This window comes from Rhineura floridana, chromosome 22 (genome assembly GCF_030035675.1).
Source record: "Rhineura floridana isolate rRhiFlo1 chromosome 22, rRhiFlo1.hap2, whole genome shotgun sequence".
NCBI lineage: Eukaryota > Metazoa > Chordata > Lepidosauria > Squamata > Rhineuridae > Rhineura > Rhineura floridana.
The window spans coordinates 12,230,864-12,250,757 of record NC_084501.1 but is presented as its reverse complement, the minus strand read 5'-3'; the positions used below and the strand labels follow the sequence as shown (position 1 = coordinate 12,250,757).

The following is a 19,894-nucleotide window of genomic DNA, read 5'->3' as shown; positions in this document are numbered from 1 at the left end:
TAAAATAACTTAATTAATTAAAGCTGAGATTTTTTTCCCCCCTGGATGCCAGCTTCTGCACTCAATATGAGCCAGAGGCATCCACATAGCACAAGCTTCCACCCCATGCTCTTCCTGCCCTCTTCCCTACTGCATACTCACATACACATCTATAGGTTCTGTGGTGGGTCCCTCCGCCATCAGCGACTCGCCCTCCCGCCTGTCGCTTCCTGGCCGGCTGTACACGAAGACAGTGCCGGCCGCCTCGTAGCTACCTGGTGGGTTCACCGCCCAATTTCCGTTGATGATGGATTTGCCGCTGTGGCTCCGAAGAGCTGGGGAGATTGGGCGGCAGAGGGAAAGAATCTTAATTTATTTTAAAGGAAAGCGCAATGGCTCAGTGGCAGAGCATCTGCTTTGGATGCAAAAAACGTCCCAGGTTCAATCCCGCATGGCGGCATCTCCAGGTAGGACTAGGGCAGAGACTCCCTGCCTGAAACCCTGGAAAGCTGCTGCCAGTCAGTGTAGACAATGCTGAGCTCGATGGACCTCCAATGGTCTGACTAGGTATAAGGCAGCTTCCTATTTTGCATTTCTATTTATTTTATTTTGTTTATATCCCACCCTTCCAGAAGGAGCTCAGGGCAGCAAACAAACGCTAAAACGCTAAAAACATCGATATAACATCTTAAAAACAAAATACATTTTAAAAAAAAAACCTTTAAAAACATCTAAAAAAGCAATTCCAGCACAGACACAGACTGGGATAAGGTCTCTACTTAAACGGCTTTTTGAAATTCAAGCACAGACGCAGACTCTGGGATAAGGTCTCTACTTAAAAGGCTTGTTGAAAGAGGACGGTCTTCAGTAGGCGCCGAAAAGATAACAGAGATGGCGCCTGTCTAATATTTAAGGGGAGGGAATTTCACAGGGTAGGTGCCGCTACACTAAAGGTCCGCTTCCTATGTTGTGCAAGACGGACCTCCTGATAAGATGGTACCTGCAAGAGGCCCTCACCTGCAGAGCACAGTGATTGACTGAGCATATCAGGGGTAATATGACCTTTAAATGTGTGTGCATGGAGAATGTTTTCAAGAAGCAGATTTATAAGCCCATTCAATGAAATAAATTGCTGTTGGAGCCAAGGGAGGGTGCCTTTTCACACAAGCCAAATTCCACACACACACACACACCATACATACCGAGGTAGTTGGGGCTGCGGGTTATCTCCTTAACCTGGATGCGGGTGGCTCCTGCCGGGATCTCCAGGATGCGGTGGTATCCGATGGCTACATCCGTGTCACTGAAATTGCCCACCACCAGCTTGCACGTGGTATGGTCCCCTCCGCACACTCCGCAGCTGTCCAAAGTACGATTCGAACCCAGGATCCCGTCGCATCCAGGGGTCTGGGAAGGCAATGTGGGGGGGGGAAATGATGGAGAGAGATGAACTGATGCATCCAAGTGGGGAGAGGGGGATGCCCTTTTATATAGGGCAGGGATGGGGGAACATCTGTGACCCTCCAGATGTTGCTAGACTGCAACTCCCATCATCCCTGGCCGTTGGCCCTACTGGCTGCTGGGAACTGTAGTCAGGGATGAGCAGTTTCTCATTTGCCCAATTTCAGTTTGCAATTTTTTAAAAAGTTCTCATGAAAATCCATAAGCAATTGTGTGCAAATTTCTCCTATGACACGCGTTTTTAAATGCACTATACAGAGTTTTGCAAAGCTATTTCCCCCAATATTATGCATTTGTGTGTGTCATTTTCACAAAACAGGCATTTCTACGCACACTTTACCCTCGTATATGCATTTTGGCATCTATTACCTGGCTGGAGAACTGCTTTGCAAAATTCAGAGAAAGGCGAATTTTGAAATGTGCATTATATAAGTCTGCCTTTAAATGCAAACTGGATTGAATTCTCCCTCCCACTAGTTGCAGCCCAACAACATCTGGAGGGCCACAGAAGTTGCACACCCCTTATGCAGGGAGAGCTTCCTTTACCCACCACATCCCAAAAATCTGTTTTTGCCCCCTCCCCTTAAGATTTACCACACTGCCATCTCCAGGCCCTGCTAACAATCTGATCACCTCCAAGTTAAAGAGGAAAAAAACAAGTGCGCAACTCACCAGGCACTGCCCAGCTACGCAGATGTCCAGGGAGGACGCCTCGCACGGGGTACCATCGTGCACTTTCTCTGTGTGGCGTACGTAGAAGCGGTAGCCAATGGGGCGGCAGTTCAGCTCGCAGCGCTGGGAGCCCCGCACTGCATGACGGAAACAACGGGAAGAAGAGGGGAGGGGTCAGTAGGTTCAGAAACAGATGCACACACACAGTCCCCTGGGGCGCATAAGAACTCCTTTCCAGGCGACCAGAGAAGCATTTGCAAGTTAGTAGAAAGTCTTTCAACGCAATGCCAAGCACTAACATTTGGGGTTTAGGGGAATGTCTCTGCAAGGTTCTGTCACTGCCCCTTCATCCCCAAAGCATGTATCTCTCTTTCTCTTCACTTCTCATCCTATAGGTCTGTGCCCCTCCTCCCTCCCCCCACATTTCCCTCCAAGGTGATGAATAATCCTTTCTTTTTTCCTTCTGCCCTGCCTGCCTTTCATACCATGGCCCTGTGGAACTGCCTGCCACAGGATGCAATGGATGTGGACGTGACCAGACTCTGTCCAAGATCCCTTCAATTCCCCCTCCCAGAACTACAAGTTCCCCAGATTTGGGGGGATCACTATGAAGCCAGTTTGTTTATTTACTATTTATTTAAACAATTTATATACTGCTTATAGTTAAACACAACTCTAAGCAGCTTAGAACACAGGCTCAAACATCTTGAATAAACAGCAAATACCACAGAAATGTGAGTTGCAAAAGCCCACAATGTAGAGATGTCCCCTAAGGACAGGGGCATATTAAAAAATGAGGACTAGCAACTTGATGTTGTGTAAAATCACCACCTGTAATAACCGAGTTCCAGGTGTTGCCCTAGGAAGGGATAATGGCCAAAGCTGCCTCTTCCACTTTCCGGTGCAGCGAAGGCGTTTTAAAAAATTTTGCAACCGAGATGTTCTTCCACATTGCCCTGTCTTTATTTTTTAAAAGAATTTGCTAGGCCAGGAGGGCAAGCGAAGGCTCAGTTGAGCCCCTGCTCTGGTGTTCTGCGCTGCAACATGCAGACTCTGGGCATGGCCTGACCGCTGACCCTTGCTGAGGCGGCCAGCGGAAGCAAGGAACAAAGAGACTTTTTGTGCAACGCCTCCTCCGCCATCCCCACCATCGTCAGCCCACAGCGCTTAAAAACATAAATATTGGCTTTGGATGTAAACAAAGAAGGCAGGCTGGCAGCGGGGGGAAGGCAGGCAAGAGCGCTCGGATCTCTCTCTGTCTGAAGACTGCCCCTACCCCCCTCGACATCTACTTAAGAATATTTAGGCTCAGGGGAAGCTTGCTTTGTATTTTAGACCCCACATCCCCACCCCAGAAGACCTATCAACAGTTTTCCCACACACACACACACACACACAAAATCTGGGATATATGGGAGCACACTGCAATTGAACACACTCTGCACATGCTCAGATGCAAGGAAGCAAGTTGCAAAATGGAGATTTATGGAAAGCTAAATTAATGCTGTTCATTAGGAAGTTAATTAAAGCTAATCTGTGGGAAGCTAGACTGAATTAACACCACTCCCCCTGCAAAAAAAACTGGAATGACTTCCTCATTCCTCCAGCAATGAACCCATCAGGGATGAATTAATAATAATAATAATAATAATAATAATAATAATAATAATAATAATAATAATAATAATAATAATAATAATAATAATAATAATACCACCTCAAGCCAGCCTCAAATCCCCAGTGTGTCCCAGGGTGGGGCTAGCTATGGTTCTTCAGGAGAGAGAGGGAAAGGCACTCTGTACATGCTCTAGAGTCCTCTGCTTCATTATTATCTCAGAAGTGCCAAGGCTGACAGCTGACATAGAAAACAGATCCCAGGGCTCAGATTAAACTCTTAACGAAGATATTTACATTAGTGCTTTAGAATCAGTCACTCCAAAGCAGGCCCGTGACTGAGACGGTGCATCTGCGCATGTCAAGAGTCCTGCCGGCGCCATCCACTTTTTCCAAGGCTCTCCTTCCACGGGGAGGACGTGAGAGACACAACAGAGTGGTGTGTTCTCTTAAACCCGGCCAGGGACCGGGAGCCATTTGCTCTGCTGGCAGGGCTAGTTGTGTGTTTTTGGGAGAGGGAACCTGGCACAGCTGCCGCCTTCCCCACAGCTGGCCAGCAGAGGGCGCTGGGACCCCCCCCCGCTCCACTCCACAATTCACCCACACATATGGGGGGGGTCCAATGAGGCAGCTTTGGAGGTGCAATGGGTGAAAGAAATAAGATATTATATGTAATCTTTGGCAATTAATTATCCATCTCTTCCCCCCCCCCCGACTCCTTTCCAAACCAGGAGAAGAGCATCAAAGAGGCCTTAAATCTCCTAGCATAAACAGACAATCTGGCCCTGGCCCACCAATGAGATCAGCTCAAAAAATGACTTGAGACATGATGGTTATGGCGTACAGTCAGCCTTCCCTCCATACTTCTTGATATGGTTCCTGCACCTTTCCAAGCTCCCCAACAGGCAGAAATCCCACTGGTGCAGCTTTTCCCACCAGGAGGCACCATGCAGGGATGGAGGAAAGCGACACCTGTTGGATTTTTAGCCACACGCCCGTTAAAAGCCGCAGCAAGCATCCTGTGAAATTGGGGGGGGGAGTGGTACCTCTAACATCAGACTGTCCCCTGTCTCATTTTCGCTTTCGCTCAGCTTCCAGAAGGGTGAACATTTGGAAGCTTAAAATCATCCCACCTTTTGAACAATCTATACAACATTGGCAAATGCAAGGACTGTCAGAGTGATCCTCCTGGCTTTCTTGCCGGGCGGGATATCCATGTCAATTTTGTAGGGCACGTCAAGAATTTCACTCGGTTCCAATCAATGGTCTGTGAAACCCACTATCCTGTCTCTGGCAAGGGACAGCCTGGGTCCATCCCCATGGAACGTTCCAAGCAGAGCATCAAGGCGATATCCAAACTCATTATCCAGGGGATAGACCGCCCCTGCACATGGAACCAACCCCCATTTAGCTTTCACAGTGCATAGCCGGTCTTATCCAGTCCTTCCTTGCGATTTGTTCTTCACTGATAGTGTTCTGAGGTATACTGGTCCTGTACATGGATGATCTATGAGGATGGAGAAGTAGTGGCCCTCCAGATGTTGTTGGACTCCAAATCTCCAGCAGCCCCAGCCAGCCTAGCCAATGGTCAGGGATGATGATGGGGAGGTTGGGGTCCAGCAACATCTGGGGGAGCACCATGTTCGCTACCCATGAAGAATACGCTTCCAAAGAGCTTGGGAGGTCGCCTTATCCCATATATGTCCACTCGACCGCTTTGATCTGCAGAACTGGCACATCATCGTCCATTCCACACTCACAAGGAATCAATTCTTCAATCATGGCAGCACTTCCCCTTTGGAACTCCCTGCCCACTGATATTACACAGGCACCTTCGCTGTACTGTTACTGGCACTTGCTAACAACTTTTTTTTTGTTTAAGCAAGGCTTCCCAGACACCTACATTTGACATTTATGTTAATATGCCATTTTATTGTACAATGCTGATGTTTAAAACAGCTGAGTTTATTTTTTGGGGGGGGGAATTAGGCTAAAATTAGGCTCATTTTAATGTACATTTTATATTTCATGTAAAGCACCTAAGACGCTTTGATGATGGAGTGCTATATAAATCCTGATCAATCAATAAAAATAAATTAATAAAGCTGTTGAGGCTTCTCAAAACAGAAAGGCAGGGGTTAAAGAATAAGCAGATCGGGGCATCGTGGTGGGTAGGGGGCGATCCCCTTGGGAAGGTATATTGGGGGCCAGGCATAGAGGCTGGGCCAGGCCTCAGGGCTGTCTGTTGCCCACTCCACCATACACAGACTTTCTCCTAGCAACTTCCTGGCGTTAAAAACAAAGAAACTGAATCAACCCTAGATGTTGGAGGCACACTATCTTCAGATGCACAGCCTCCCACGTCAGCTTTCGGGAGCCACCAAAAGAGAGAAGCAGTTTCTTCCCAGCCCCTGTTTTCACCTAACGTGGCTTTCAGGCATCCTGCGGCAAGGAGTTCCGCAGAGCCAACCATGACAATGTAGCTATAGGTGGGGAGACTTGTGGGGCAGATCTAAAACCCGGCTCCTTAACTGCACCACCCCGACGCTGGCAGAGCATCCATTAAAGATACTCCCCCAATCCGGGTTCAGGGAGTTCACAGCCTTGCCAGGTCCCACCCACCCGCTGCCGTGCCAGCCGCCTGCCTGGCATCGCCCTGACTTCAAACTCTTTTCCTAAGCTGCACTGCCCTTGTGCTGACCTCTCCCCAAAGCTGCTTACGTAAGAGCCAGCAACAAGCACCCAGCAGCCACACGCTTATATAAATTGTTCATTAAAATACCGGGGGGGGGGGGCAGAGAGAGAGAGAGAGAGAGGCTCCCCCCCAATCCTCTGAGATTTCTAGACAGCTCAGCTGCTGCTTGCAGAGGGCGAGCGAAATCACAGTCCAACAGCATAAACCTCTGCGGTCGTATTTCTAGACTGCCAGAGAGGAGTTTGGCTCCCTGGCTAAAAGGCAGAGCCAAGATCTGTGTGCGGAGGAGGGAGACGGAGACCAGCCGCCACCTAAGGAGGAGAGTTAAAAGCAGAAAGAAAAAGTTTCCCCTGGCAATGCTAGGAGTTGGAGGGGGGGGGGTTGTCCAACAAAAAAATGGCAAGGCAGAGTTGCAGACAAGCTGCAGATTCTGGCGACGCGCAGAACCCAGGAGTTCAAGATTCCCAGCGAGAATCCATTTCCTGGTTTAGAGCAACCTGTTAAGTCCTCCAGGTCACAAAGGCACACATGTAGGTTACAGCTTGTGTGGTCTGGGATAAGCTGCGGATTCCGCGGAAGCGCAGGGAGTCAGGTTCCTGAGGAATCCGTTTCCTGCTTTGGAGCAAGCTGCTAGTCCTCAAGATTTGCAAAGACACACATGAAGGGTACAGCATGTGTGGTCTGGGAGTCTCAAACGCTGGGGCATGGCGGAAGCTAAGCAGGTATGGCTCTGGCCAGTCTCTTAGATGGGAGACTCGTGTTATGAACATAACACTCATTAACATTTTATCTTTCCCCCCAACACGCGACACACTCCCCCACCTCCCAAGACTGTTTCACAGCTCAGCTTGGCGGGAAAAGTGGGGAGGGGAGACAAGGACTGTGCACAGCTCCTAATTCCTCTCCATGACTAGCGAAATCAGAATACACAATGCAAAGCAGGAGGCGTCAGTCAAATCTGCTCTATTGCATCGTTCCAACCAATCACATAATCCAGCCTTCCCTTCTTGCTCCTGCCTGTCTTGCCTTCTCCGGACCCAGCATGGCACCACCTGTGGCAACTAAACACCAGGCAGCCATAGCTATTCCTTTATGTATTGCAGAAGGTCAGCCGTGGAACTCACTGCTACAAGGTGTAAGGGCGTCCGACTACAGGAGAGCCGGGGAAACATAAGAACATAAGAAGAGCCTGGCTACTGGATCAGGCCAAAGGGGGCCCATCTAGTCCAGCGTCCTGTTCTCAGTGGCCAAGAGGAAGCTCACAAGCAGGACCTGAGCGCAACTCTCCTCACTTGTGATCTTCAGCAATTGGAGTTCAGGGGCCGTATTGCCTCTGAAAGTGGAAGCAGAAAGCAGCCATCGTGGCTAGTAGCCATTCCTCCATGGATGGGTCTAACCCTCTTTTGCAGCCATCTATGTTGGTGGCCACCGCTACGTCTTTTGGGAGTGAATTCCGTAGTTTAACTATGCACTGTCACCTGTAGGATTTCCATTCATCATTGCGGCTAGCAAAGGTACAGGAGGAGGCCTGCTTTGAAAATACATCTGGGGACATTATTATTATTTTATTTATTATTTATTGCACTTTTAGACCGCCCTTTAGCGACAAGCTCTCAGGGCGGTGTACAACAAGATAAAACCACATTAAAATACAGGTGAGTGTGGGTACAATACAACTATAAAAAATTTTTAAAAGCGAGATTAAGACAAAGATTAAAATAAAATTACAATTACAATTAGATTTAAAATTAAAATTAAAATTAAAATGCCTGGGCAAAGAGGTAGGTCTTTACCTGGCGCCGAAAAGATAACAAAGAAGGCACCAGGCGTATCTCATCAGGGAGGGCGTTCCATAATTTGGGGGCCACCACTGAGAAGGCCCTAGATCTAGTTATTGCTCTCCGGGCCTCCCTATGAGTTGGGACCCGGAGAAGGGCCTTCGACGTCGAGCGTAGCGAACAGGTAGGTACATAGCGGGAGAGGCGTTCCACCAGGTATTGCGGTCCGATGCCGTTAAGGGCTTTATAGGTAAGAACCAACACTTTGAATCTGGCCCGGAAACATATTGGTAGCCAGTGCAGTTGGGCCAGGACAGGTGTTATATGGTCAGATTTTTTAGTCCAAGTAAGAACTCTGGCCGCAGCATTCTGCACCAGCTGAAGTTTCCGAACCGTCTTCAAAGGTAACCCTACGTAGAGTGCATTACAGTAGTCCAATCTAGAGGTTATCAGAGCATGGATAACTGTGGCGAGGTTCTCCCTGTCCAGATAGGGTCGTAGTTGGACTACCAGCCGAAGCTGGTAGAACGCATTCCGTGCCACCAAGGCTACCTGAGCCTCCAGTGACAGGACCGGATCTAATAAGACCCCCAAACTAGACATCTTAAACTTGCAGTCACCAAGCTCTTACCGTCGGTGAAGGGCTCCCATTGGTACAGGCGGCCCATGAATTCCTGGCTATTGTAGGCGGAGCACTGGACGGCTCGAGCATCTGGGCGATCAGGCGGGCACGGCTGTGGAAGGAAAGGAAAAAAGGCCAGTGGAAGAGGAATTCTCATATTATTATTGGATTTTAAATTGCACTATTGCAGAACCTCTTACTCCCTAAGAATGCTTCCCAGTTCAGTATTGGGAGAGTCTTTCTTCCAAAGCGGAAAATGGCACATTAGGAATCCTGTGTTGTTCTGTCATCTCTCCACATTTGTGTCCAGTTTGCCTTTAGTTCCCTCATCGCTTCCCCCCATTCCCTCTATAAACATTGGGGGAGACTGATTAAATGCACATCAATTAAAACACTGCAACAAAGCAAACTCAGTACAAGTGTATTAAAACACTGCAACAAAGCAGACTCAGCATGACTGCATTAAAACACTGTTACAAAGCAAACTCAGCTTAGACAGTACTGAGCTAGATGGTCCAATGGTCTGACTCAGTATAAGACAGCTTCCTATGTTCTCAACAAAGCAAGCTCAGGGCAGCTGTGTTAAAAACCCTGCAACGAAGCAAGCTCATTGTGAAAGAGTTGCATCAGGGTTCTTTTGTGTGTGTGTGTTTTTTACTGGCAGGCAGGAGTGCATCCATGCTCCACTAAAACACTGCACTAAAATAAAACCCCAAACCTGGATGCAATTGTGCACTTGATTGCCTCAGGATGGTTTTTGTGTTTTACCCATGCAGCGATAAAACAGCGCACAACTAAGAATCCAGATGCAGTCACATATAATACATAACCACACTAAGACTGCTTTTTTGCAGTGTATTTTCGTATGACAATTTGTGCACTGGACAGGGAGATACATGCAACTGAACATAAGGAACTGAATGATTGAAATACTCTCATCCCTATTAGCTCTTTTCCCAGATCATCACTAAGCCTCAATTTCTCGGCACCCAGGGGTACAATGGTGCCCTGGAGGTCTTACTGCATGATGCCTCTCATTCCCCCCCCCGCCTTCACTGCCCCCTTGGCAGAGCTTGGAAAAGTTACTTTTTTAAACTACAACTCCCATCAGCCCCAGCCAGCATGGCCAATGGATTGGGCTGATGGGAGTTGTAGTTCAAAAAAGTAACTTTTCCAAGCTCTGCCCCTTGGTCATGAAGCAGTGAGGGCACTTACCTTTTTTCCCCTTGACAACTACCTAAAAGCTGAAGGAGGAAGTTGGAAGAGTGACGCTCTTTCCCACTTCCTCTTTCAGCTCTATGGCCTTTGCAAGACTCAGATTGATTCTGCAGGATAAGCCTTTGACTCCGTGGAAAAGTGAAATGTGTGTGCGCCTGTACTTTCTGTCTATCTCTTGGGAGTGGGGATGACCAGTGGGGGGAAGAGAAGTAACCAGAGGGGGCTGCACCCACAGCACTTGCTCAAAGATCCAAATGTGCCCACGTTGGTTGTAAAAAGGATGACAACCCACCAATTTTAAACCTGTTTAAATTACAGTAGCTTTCAAGCAAGGGATTCTGGGAAACGTGGTTGGCAGAACTCCCATTCAAAAATTTACCCCCAGTTTAGCACATTTGTATGCAGCCTTTACTCTGAGGGGCGCAGGAGAGTGTATAGACAGTACCCTCCCCATTTTATCCTCAAAACAACCCTGTGAGGTAGGTTAGAGAGAGAAACAGATAGCGACAGGCCTAAGGGCATCCAATAAGCTGCACGGCCAAACATGGGTTTGAACCCATGCCTTCTGATCCACTGTACCACCCCAGTTATTGTAGGGAAGGAAAAGAAGTCGGAGTAATGAAACCACTTACAACAAGTTTTACCACATAAGTGCATCGCGAGAACCTTTCCTAAGACAAAATCCTTTAATTACTTTGCAAGCGAGACATTTTGGCGGTTAGTTTTCTGTCCATTGTAACAGCATGGGAACGTCACCTCTGTGCTAACCATAAAGGACGTTTGGGATATTAACCTCCCCAGCAAGCAGGAAATTCAATCAAGAGCTTATCTAGGGTCCACTTCAAAGAGCCGGTAACAATACAGGCATTATATACAGAGAAGATGACGCCCAGAGAGGTCATACGAGGTTGGAAAGAAACAGTCCTTTTTTTCCCCTTCCCAGTGCGTGAAAAATGGTTGAAAAGAGGGATTGCTGCTTATGAACAAACAGGTTAGATAGGCTTTTATATGGCTTCCAAAACCTGCTGGATCTCTTTGACCACAGTTCAAGAAAAGAAAATGAGTGTGTAAAAAATGGGAAGCAATGTCTCTCTGAAAGGGTTGTTGGATCTCTTAGAAACCATTTTCTACCTCCAGTCAAAAATCATCTCCAGAAGCCGTAAACAAAATCACAAAGTTCTGCTTCTTTACACACACACGCACGTACCCGTGCTCTGACCACTAAGCCTTCCATACTGCTTAAAGCTGGGAACAGCATTCAGTACAGCAGCCAGAAGTAAAAGGGCCGACGTGTGTTCAATTCCTGGTTATACCTATTCATGGACAGCCTTCCTTTCCCACAGAGAATCCCCACCCCATCTTAAGGCAGCTGGCCATCTCGTCCCAGCGGACCAATCAGGAAAGCTTGGAAGGAGTCGTGCAAACGCCCGTGGTTCTAGCTCTGAATGAAGAGGTCTGTTTTCCATCAATGTTTTTAACTGTTTATAAAAAGACTAAAAAGAGGAGAGAGCGACGCCCTTTTCTGAAAGCGTATTTGGACATCCACAGGCTACGTACACACCGTACATTTAAAGTACACCCCCCAAGAATCCTGCAGATTGTAGTTTACCCCTCACAGAGCTACAATTCCCAGCACCCTTAATGAACTACAGTTCCCAGGATCTAAGATCCAATGTCTTTTTTCCAGCATCCCATTACCTTCGCTGCTGAATCCTCTATACTCCTGTTTCCCCTGTCATTTCTGGCCTGTCCCGCTCACCTTCTGGGGGACTGCTGGGTTCTAAGAACAATGGTGCAGCCGCTTTGTGCACTGTTCACAGTTGCTGTGCCTGCCACTCTGCACAGACACAGTGCAGCCCACCTGAATGAAGCTCGTGGACTGCTGGTGGTCCACAGACCACACTTTGGCAACCCTAGCTCTACAAAATAAACCCTGTGTGCTCTCACCTGTTGCCTGCAGGCCTTGAACTGCTTGCTTTCCCCTTCACAGTGGAAGGTTTCCGTGCCGGGATAGTAGAGATTCCACTGCGGGACATCGCCCCCTGGTCGCCCCCCTGCCGGCAGCCTTTGCCCCCTGGCGTGGAACTGAACAGGGTTGCCACGGTGCACCAACCGAATGTCTGGCTCTGCAGGACGAGGAGCAATGGGTTGGTCCACAAAGAGGCTGTGGGACAGCCGTCTGCCAAGGCCAGCCGCCTGGTGCTCGTTCTGTCTCTGGTTCCGGGATCGGGCATGCCCATGCGGAGGGTGTCCCGCTCTCTCTGTCTGTGCTACAGAGCTGATCTCCGAGCGACGAGGCAGCTCTGGCGTGGCTTGGTGGCCCTTTTCCGTCTCGGGGCCTTTACGTTTGGGAGCGGAGCTGTGGTTCCTCAAGACCTGGTGGGTCAAGGGCATGTCCCCCTGGGCCTGAGGAGAGGGGTTGCCCGCCAGTGAGGGCAGCTGAGAACGGGAAGGCATCACAGTTGCTGTGGGGTTGCTTTCTTCTTCTCCCTCATCCTCAGTGGGGATTGAGCTGCCCGTTGAACTCTCAGGCTGGAGATCCTCTTCAGGCATCGCGCGTGGCACTGCAGAAGATTCGGGGGGGGGGTGCTGCTGCTGGTCCCCTGCAGGTGCCGTTGAATGGCCCGGCTGGTTAGCATCGCCGTGTGACTCTGGAGAGGCTGTCGCCGGCTTTCCACGACGCTCCGCTTCCCCTGAGGATTTCTCTTCAGTAACTTGCACAGGGGGTTGAGCAGCGGCATCTGCTAGCAGAGACTGTTTCGGCTCGCGGGGGGTCCTGGGGTCAGTGCTGGCGGTTGGTGCCTCCTTCTCCGCTCTGGCATCCTCCTCACGGGAGGAAGAGTGGATGGCTTTGCGTTTCTGCTTCTTTGAAAAAGGGAGAGGAGGAGGGGGTGGCGGGGGAGGGGGCTCGCCGGCTCTGTCCCCGTGGTGCCTCTTAAAGCGAGCCGTGGCCCCCTCGGCCGCATCTTTGTGGAGGGGCAAGGCGAATGGCACTTTCCCGTAGCCGTACTTGCCTGGCTTGATCGCCTCTCGAACCAAAGACCTGGAAGGCAGAAGGTTTTAGAATGTGACTTTGAATGCGGCAGAAAATGCGCCTGTCTATATACTAAAGATCTACTCTCAACCTCCACCCCTCAGCTACTTTAACCTTAGCTGCTTCTTCACTTTTTTACCGTTACACTATTATTGTTTATTATCATCATCATCACTACACTGTTAATAGAGTAATAATAATTATAATCTCTGCACTATTAATAGTATAATAACAACAGTGCAATAATTATTATTACATTTTATTAATGTAATTACTTAATTACATTATTATTCCACTATTAGTGGTATTATTACATTATTATTATGAATGTTGTTGTTATTAATTGCACTTCATGAAGGTCAGAATGCAAAAAAATAATGAAATCTAAATGTGTTTTAAAAATACAAAATCTTAAGAGAAAAAAAATGCAGCAACGTAGCCTTTCGAGAGAAATTACGTTTAGAAATGCAGTGAGAAAAACATTTTAAATACATATTTAAATACATATTTAAATACATTTAAATATCAACTTTCTTATGGTTTCCAGGTAGGGCTGGAACAGACTCTGAGCCTGAAGCCCTCGAGAGCTGCTGCCAGTCAGTGTAGGCAATACTAAGTTAAATGGACCAATGGTTCGACATGCTAAAAAGCAGCTTCCTATGTCCCTCGACTCTCTGTCCCTAGACTCCCAGTCCCACCTCACACTGGACCCAAATGCTCACCTCTGGGCCGCCTGGGACTCTGGCACCAGAGATGCGGCCCAGCTGTGGCGGCCACTGTCTGCTTGGCTTCTATGGCGGTGCCTGTTGGGGCTCAATCCTGCCTCATGTCCACCGCGCCTCAAAGGCTTAAACAAAGGGATGGAGTCTCGGGTAGGAGGCTGGGCAGAATCGGCATGTCTGAAGGGCCCGTTGTTCACCCCATGTGGCAGCCTTTGAGACACAGCGCGGCTGGGGGGATCCTGGTTTTCCCGAGGCCTTGGCAAGTGAGCAGCATCACGGAAGGGGGCAGAGTCCCTCCGGCGGTTGGAGTGGGGAGCGACGACATCCCTTGACTGCACCGAAGGTAACTCCTCAGCGGGGAAGGCCTCGTGGCGGGTGTAGCGGTTCTGGGGGCTGTAAGGGGCATGAGGTGGCCGGCCCTGGCTGTGGAGCGGCAGCATGGAACTGCTCCCACGGAATGACAGGGCGGGCCTGACGTTCCTCTCGGTGTGAAGCGGGTACGATGGCCGGACCGGATACGGGTTGTTGGCCCTCTCCTCTTGGTAAGGGGGCTGTTGAGGATAAATGGGCTGCGGAGCCAACTCTGGCCTGCCGGCCCAGGGGACTCGTTGGTACGGAGACTGGCACATCCGAGTCCTTTCTAAGACTCCAAGGCCACAAGGCTGGGAACAGCCTGACCACGAGCCCCAAACGCTCCAGACTCCTGGCATTCTGCTCCCAGGTCCTTCATCCTCAGAAGCCTGACGCGGCATCCTTTGGGGGACCTGTGGGGAAAACCAGGAAGGTGTCATCACAGGCGCTCCTTGTCGGGATGAGAACACACCACTTATCCCATTCTCCATGCCCAACTTTTTCCAAAATCAGTTGCCTGCCTGCCACCATCTGCATGTTCATTCCCAACACACACACACCCTACCGTTTCCCAATTCTAGTTCTCCTCCCAAAATGGCAGCCTCCTTTTATTTCTAACTGGTGCAGTTCAGTCTCTCAGGGCGTCACCCTCTCCTTCAAACCATGCCCCCCAAATCTCTTTTGAACACTAGTACTTGGGGGTGGCCCAACGATGCTGACGGGTAGAAGACTCAGGGCAGACCAAAAGCAGTGCTTCTTTGTACACAACGGCACAGAGCTAACTTGTGGAACTCAACGCCACCAGATGCGGCAATGGCCACCGGGTTTCCAGGGCAGATGGAACAGAGCAAGAGGTCCTGTTTCAAGGGTTCTTCCTATATCAACAGCTGTGAAAGTTAAGGTACCAAGCCTCCAGTTTAAGAGGCAGTCTACCACTAATTATTTGCTGGGGGGCAACAACAGGAGGATCCAACTCCCATCAGCCCCAGCCAGCATGGCCAATGAACTATGGAATTTGCTCCCACAAGAGGTAATAAGGGCCACCAACTGGGATATGAACCTACCCGGGCTTTGAGATCCGCAGGAGAGGCCCTTCTCTCAATCCCAACACCCTCACAAGCATGATTGGTGGGGACTCGAGATAGGGCCTTTTCGGTGGCTGCCCCTAGGCTTTGGAATTCCCTCCCTAGGGAGGCAAGAATGGCTCCCCTTCCTGCAGTCCTTCCGTCAGCAGGTGAAAACTTTTTTATTCCGAAAGGTGTTTGGAACTGTTGGTTCCTAAGGACGGGGTTGAAGAGGGTGTTGTATTGTTTTACTGTTTTATCTATACTATCTTAAAATGAGTTTTGAATTGCTCCAATTGTATATTTAAATGGTTTTATTATTGCACATAGTTTAATTGTATTTGAATGTAGATTTTTTGTTTGCTTGTAATTATATGTACTTTTATATTTGGAAGCCGCCTTGAGTTCCAGTCCTTGGAAAAAGAGCAGGATAATAATAATAATAATAATAATAATAATAATAATAATAATAATAATAATAGAGGAATAGACAAATTCATGGAGGATGAGGTTATCAGTGGCTACGAGCCATAATGGCTGTGTGCTGCCTTCACTGTCAAAGGCAGGGCGAATGCTCTTGTGCTCAGGTCCTGCTCGTGGGCTTCCCTTTGGGGCATCTGGTTGGCCACTATGAGGACAAGATCCTGGACTAGATGGGGCCACTTGGGCCTGATCCATCTGCAGGGCTCTTCTGATGTTTTTAAGATGCCACAAAACGTATCTGGCCTGTGAGCTGATTGGAGAGGGCCTCTGCATCTTTTCTAGTCTGTACAAAAACAGTGTGAACGCAAGTCTTGTTGGGGAGGGGGCGAAAGGGCCCCTGTCTTGTCCCAGTTCAGATTGTGTAGCTCCTGCTCAGCATTACACACACAGAGAGAGCTGTCCTGGGTGTCACAAGATGCTTCACAGCTGGCAACCGTCTGACCGGGCCGCTGTTTCTTTCCTCGCTGGGCGAGGGCTTTACCAATGCATCAACCCAAAGAGGTCTGCAAGGGGCACATTTTTCAGCCAAAAAAGGAAATTATTAATAACATGTAAACGCTTGTGCTCTACAACCCAGATCCTTGGCACCGTCAGGGAGCGAGTCGGAGGGAGCGATAGCGCCGAGACAGGAAGATAACAGAGGCACCAGTCAGTCGGGCATAAGGGAACCTGGTTTGCTTTTGCTCTCTTGAAAGAAGCTAAAAAGGATTGTGAGGGAGGGGAGCCCAATGGAGGCTGGTGCTCATTTGGGACCGGTGGGGCGGAAGGCAGGGAGCCCAACAGTGGGCGGAGCCAGAGCCAATGAGAGGCGGAGCCTACTCATTCTAGTTTTGCCCTCCTTCTTACTACTGAGTTCTACAATGGGCGACGCTTGTGTGGTGCAGCGGTTAGCGTGCCAGACTGGGACCCAAGAGGCCAGGGTTCAAATCCCCGCTCAGCCCTGAAGCTCACTGGGTGACCGTGGTGGGCCAGTCACTGTCTCTCTCAGCCTAACCTACCTCACAGAGTCGTTGTGAGGATAAAATTGGGAGGGGAAGAACCATGTTGGACCGCCACCTTGAGCTCCTTGGAGGAAAGGCGGGATAGAAATATAACAAGAAATACAATTAAAAAATAAACAAACAGTAAGACTGAGGAGGAGGGAGGGGAGAGCTGTGGCTGTCCCCTGGACTGAACAGAAGTAATAAGGCAGGCAGGCGGGGCCTGGTTGGGGGCAGACTGATGCAGGTGGGGCAGCGCCTCCTTCACCCAAGTGATCAGCCTCCACTGCGACAGCCAAGTCAGGGGATCAGGGGGCTGGAAACAAGGCCCTGTGATGACAGACTGAAAGAATTGGGCATGTTTGGCCTTGAGAAGAGAAAACTGAGGGGAGATGACAGCACTCTTCAAGTACATGAAAGGCTGTCACACAGAGGAGGGCCGGGATCTCTTCTCGATCATCCCAGAGTGCAGGACACGGAATAATGGGCTCAAGTTGCAGGAAGCCAGATTTCGGCTGACCATCAGGAAAAACTTCCTAACTGTTAGAGTGGTACGATAATGGAGCCAATGACCTAGGGAGGTGGTGGGCTCTCCAGCACTGGAGGCCTTCAAGAGGCAGCTGGACAGCCCCCTGTCAGGGATGCTTCAATTTGGATTCCTGCATTGAGCAGCAGGTTGAACTCAATGGCCTTGTAGGCCCCTTCCAACTCTTCTATGATTCTATGAATCCTGAATGGATGCTGGTTTTTAGTGAAGAAGTCAAATTGGAAGGTGGAGGTGGTTAGGGGCACCTTTGGGGCTGAGAGAAGCCTCCACTCCCTCAAACAGGAGCCCCTGCCTTCTCATGTAAAAACCTGCCTCTGGAAGATGGGAAACAATTAAATCTGCTGAAATGTACTACCCGGTCTCCTCTGCTCCCTCGACACGCATCCAGAGACACTTGTGCACACTCCTCAATCACTGATGTGCACACATACTCCTTGGTTCCACTCTCCACCAAAAAACACACCCTTGACATTCAGAGATGAGGAAGCAGCAGAAAGCCACTGTAAATCTGGAGCCATCACTCCGGGCAAAGGAGGCTGTGGGTTCAAGATCGCCCTTTGCTGCAGACGCACTCGATTGCTTTGGGTACTGCTAAGCTGAATGTTTCTCCTGCATTCTTCCACATATCCCCAATCATTCTCCACCAATTAATGAGAAAAGAAATTGCATTCAAAAATGATCGAACAGGAGTCACCTTAGCTTCAAGGTTTCTCTCTGCTCACCTGTCAAATTGGGCCTCCAAGGCCGATCCTAAAAAGGATCTGGCTCGTGGAGCCAAAAATGTTCCTCCCGTGCTAGAGCAACAGGCGCTTTAATTCATTTCAATCGCAAAGCAAACATCCCGCAAGACTCTTAGTTTATATAGTTCATAAACATTAGTTACCAACTTTGACTGTCAGCAGTTCTCTAGGCAGAGGGAACTTCACCTACTTTCTGAGGCAATTTTAACTGGAGATCCCAGGGACTGAACTGGGGGCGTTCTGCATGCAAAGCAATTGCTCTACCACTGAGGTACGCACCCTCCCCCTCCTGGAGTAAGCTTCTATCCATCAGTCTCGGTCCCCCATTTGTAAAAACCAGGATATCAACAGCCTGCCTCACATGTCTGTTGTAAGGATAAGTTTTTTGTTCTTGCTAACAGGTGATAATTATCCCCTTCACAAGGAGGAAATGCTTGTTGACCTCTGGCTGGAATAATTCCCCATTCTAATTCCACAAGCAATTGTAATCAGAAGGCCTTGTTTTGCTTCTTTTTTAATTATTATTACTAGTGATGCAACACCCAAACCTCTGCATTCCAGGGTCCCCAGCTCAAATTACAAAATTAACATCTAGAGAATTGAGTCCAGCTGTTTAGTGACCCCCAGCGCCATACGCACACACCCTGGTCTGGGGCCAGTGACCCTAGGAGGCCTAAAATGCAGAGGCTCCTTTTACACACCATCTGGGGGCTGACCGGAGAGAAGGATTGTTCATTTAAAGAACTCCCCTTCCAAAGGAGCCAGCCTCGTTCGGCCCAGGAGCAATGGGCAGTGGCAAACGCCTCCAAGGAATCAGTTGCAGGCAAGCCCTTCCAGCAATTCTGCACAAGCTGAGAAATACTACAGAACTGAGTATTGAGCAAAAAATTCAGGATCCAGAACATTTCCTTTTCCATTTTTTTTAAAGTTTCTAGACCTTATGACTGCAAAAATAGATTGGGAAACGTGCTTGGTGGAATCCTCAAGGGCTTTCCAGTGGTATGGGATAAAGCTTCAATGCCTCCTCCAACTCTCCATAGCAGTAGTTGCTGTTATGTGCCTTCAAGTCAATTACAACTTACGGCGACCCCATGAATCAGCGACCTCCAATCGCATCTGTTATAAACCACCCTGCTCAGATCTTGTAAGAAGCTGTGCAAATTAGGGAAATGTACCTGGCATCAGAGTCCAGCTTTTCAAATCAAGGTTTTGATTTTTCCTTTGAAATGCAGGGTACACACCGTTTGCCTATGCTTACTTTGGGTGTGTGCGTGCGTCATATGCACTCTTCATGTGCCCTGAAGCACTCACTATTACAAAGAACATCAGAAGAGCCCTGTTAGATCTGACCAAAGATCCACTCAATCAAACAACCCTGTTCCCCGCAGGGGCCAATCAGGGAAGTCCCCAAGTAGGGCGTGAATGCAACAGCCCTCCACTGCTATTCACCACCTAATATATTACTTACATTTATTACTTTAGATGTTTCAACAGATATATTCCCTAGCCGAACTGAGTTTTTCAGAGGCAGCGTGCCTCCAAACGCCAGTTGTTTGAGGTCATATGTGGGGAGAGAGTTGCTGTTGCCCTCAGGTCCTGCTTGCGGGCTTTCAACTGAGGCATCTGATTGGCCACTATGAGAACAGGATGCTGGACTCGATGCCCCCCCCTTTGGCGGGATCCAGAAGCTGGCCTCTTCTGTCGCTCCTAGAGAATGAAGAGTCCTCACCACAAGGCAAAGCAAACAAGCTGGACGCGAGGAAATGCATAACACAGATCCCTCCTGGCTCTCTCCAGCCAGCTCCTGAGTAAGCTCATCGTTCCAGCGTGACTCACCTTTTCAATGGCTTGGCAGAGGACCGCCATCATCACGGAGAGAGTCAAGGAGAAGGCGGCCAAGGAAAGCCTGAGAAGAAAAACAAGACTGTAATTCC

The 19,894-nt window shown here is 49.0% G+C and overlaps 1 protein-coding gene across 9 annotated transcripts in view; it reads right to left on the bottom strand.

Moving 5' to 3' along the window:
• The window catches only part of ADAMTSL4 (ADAMTS like 4), an 84,101-nt gene that overhangs the window by 13,473 nt on the left and 50,734 nt on the right, over nucleotides 1-19,894 (bottom strand). For all 9 annotated transcript variants that reach the window (XM_061605654.1, XM_061605662.1, XM_061605659.1 and 6 more), the window contains 7 exons: nucleotides 19,797-19,866; nucleotides 13,796-14,559; nucleotides 11,987-13,082; nucleotides 8,831-8,933; nucleotides 2,113-2,249; nucleotides 1,182-1,386; nucleotides 142-314 (listed from right to left, as the gene is read on the bottom strand). In XM_061605654.1, coding sequence (XP_061461638.1) covers nucleotides 142-314; nucleotides 1,182-1,386; nucleotides 2,113-2,249; nucleotides 8,831-8,933; nucleotides 11,987-13,082; nucleotides 13,796-14,559; nucleotides 19,797-19,866 — 2,548 coding nt within the window. The remainder of the gene's footprint in view (nucleotides 1-141; nucleotides 315-1,181; nucleotides 1,387-2,112; nucleotides 2,250-8,830; nucleotides 8,934-11,986; nucleotides 13,083-13,795; nucleotides 14,560-19,796; nucleotides 19,867-19,894) is intronic.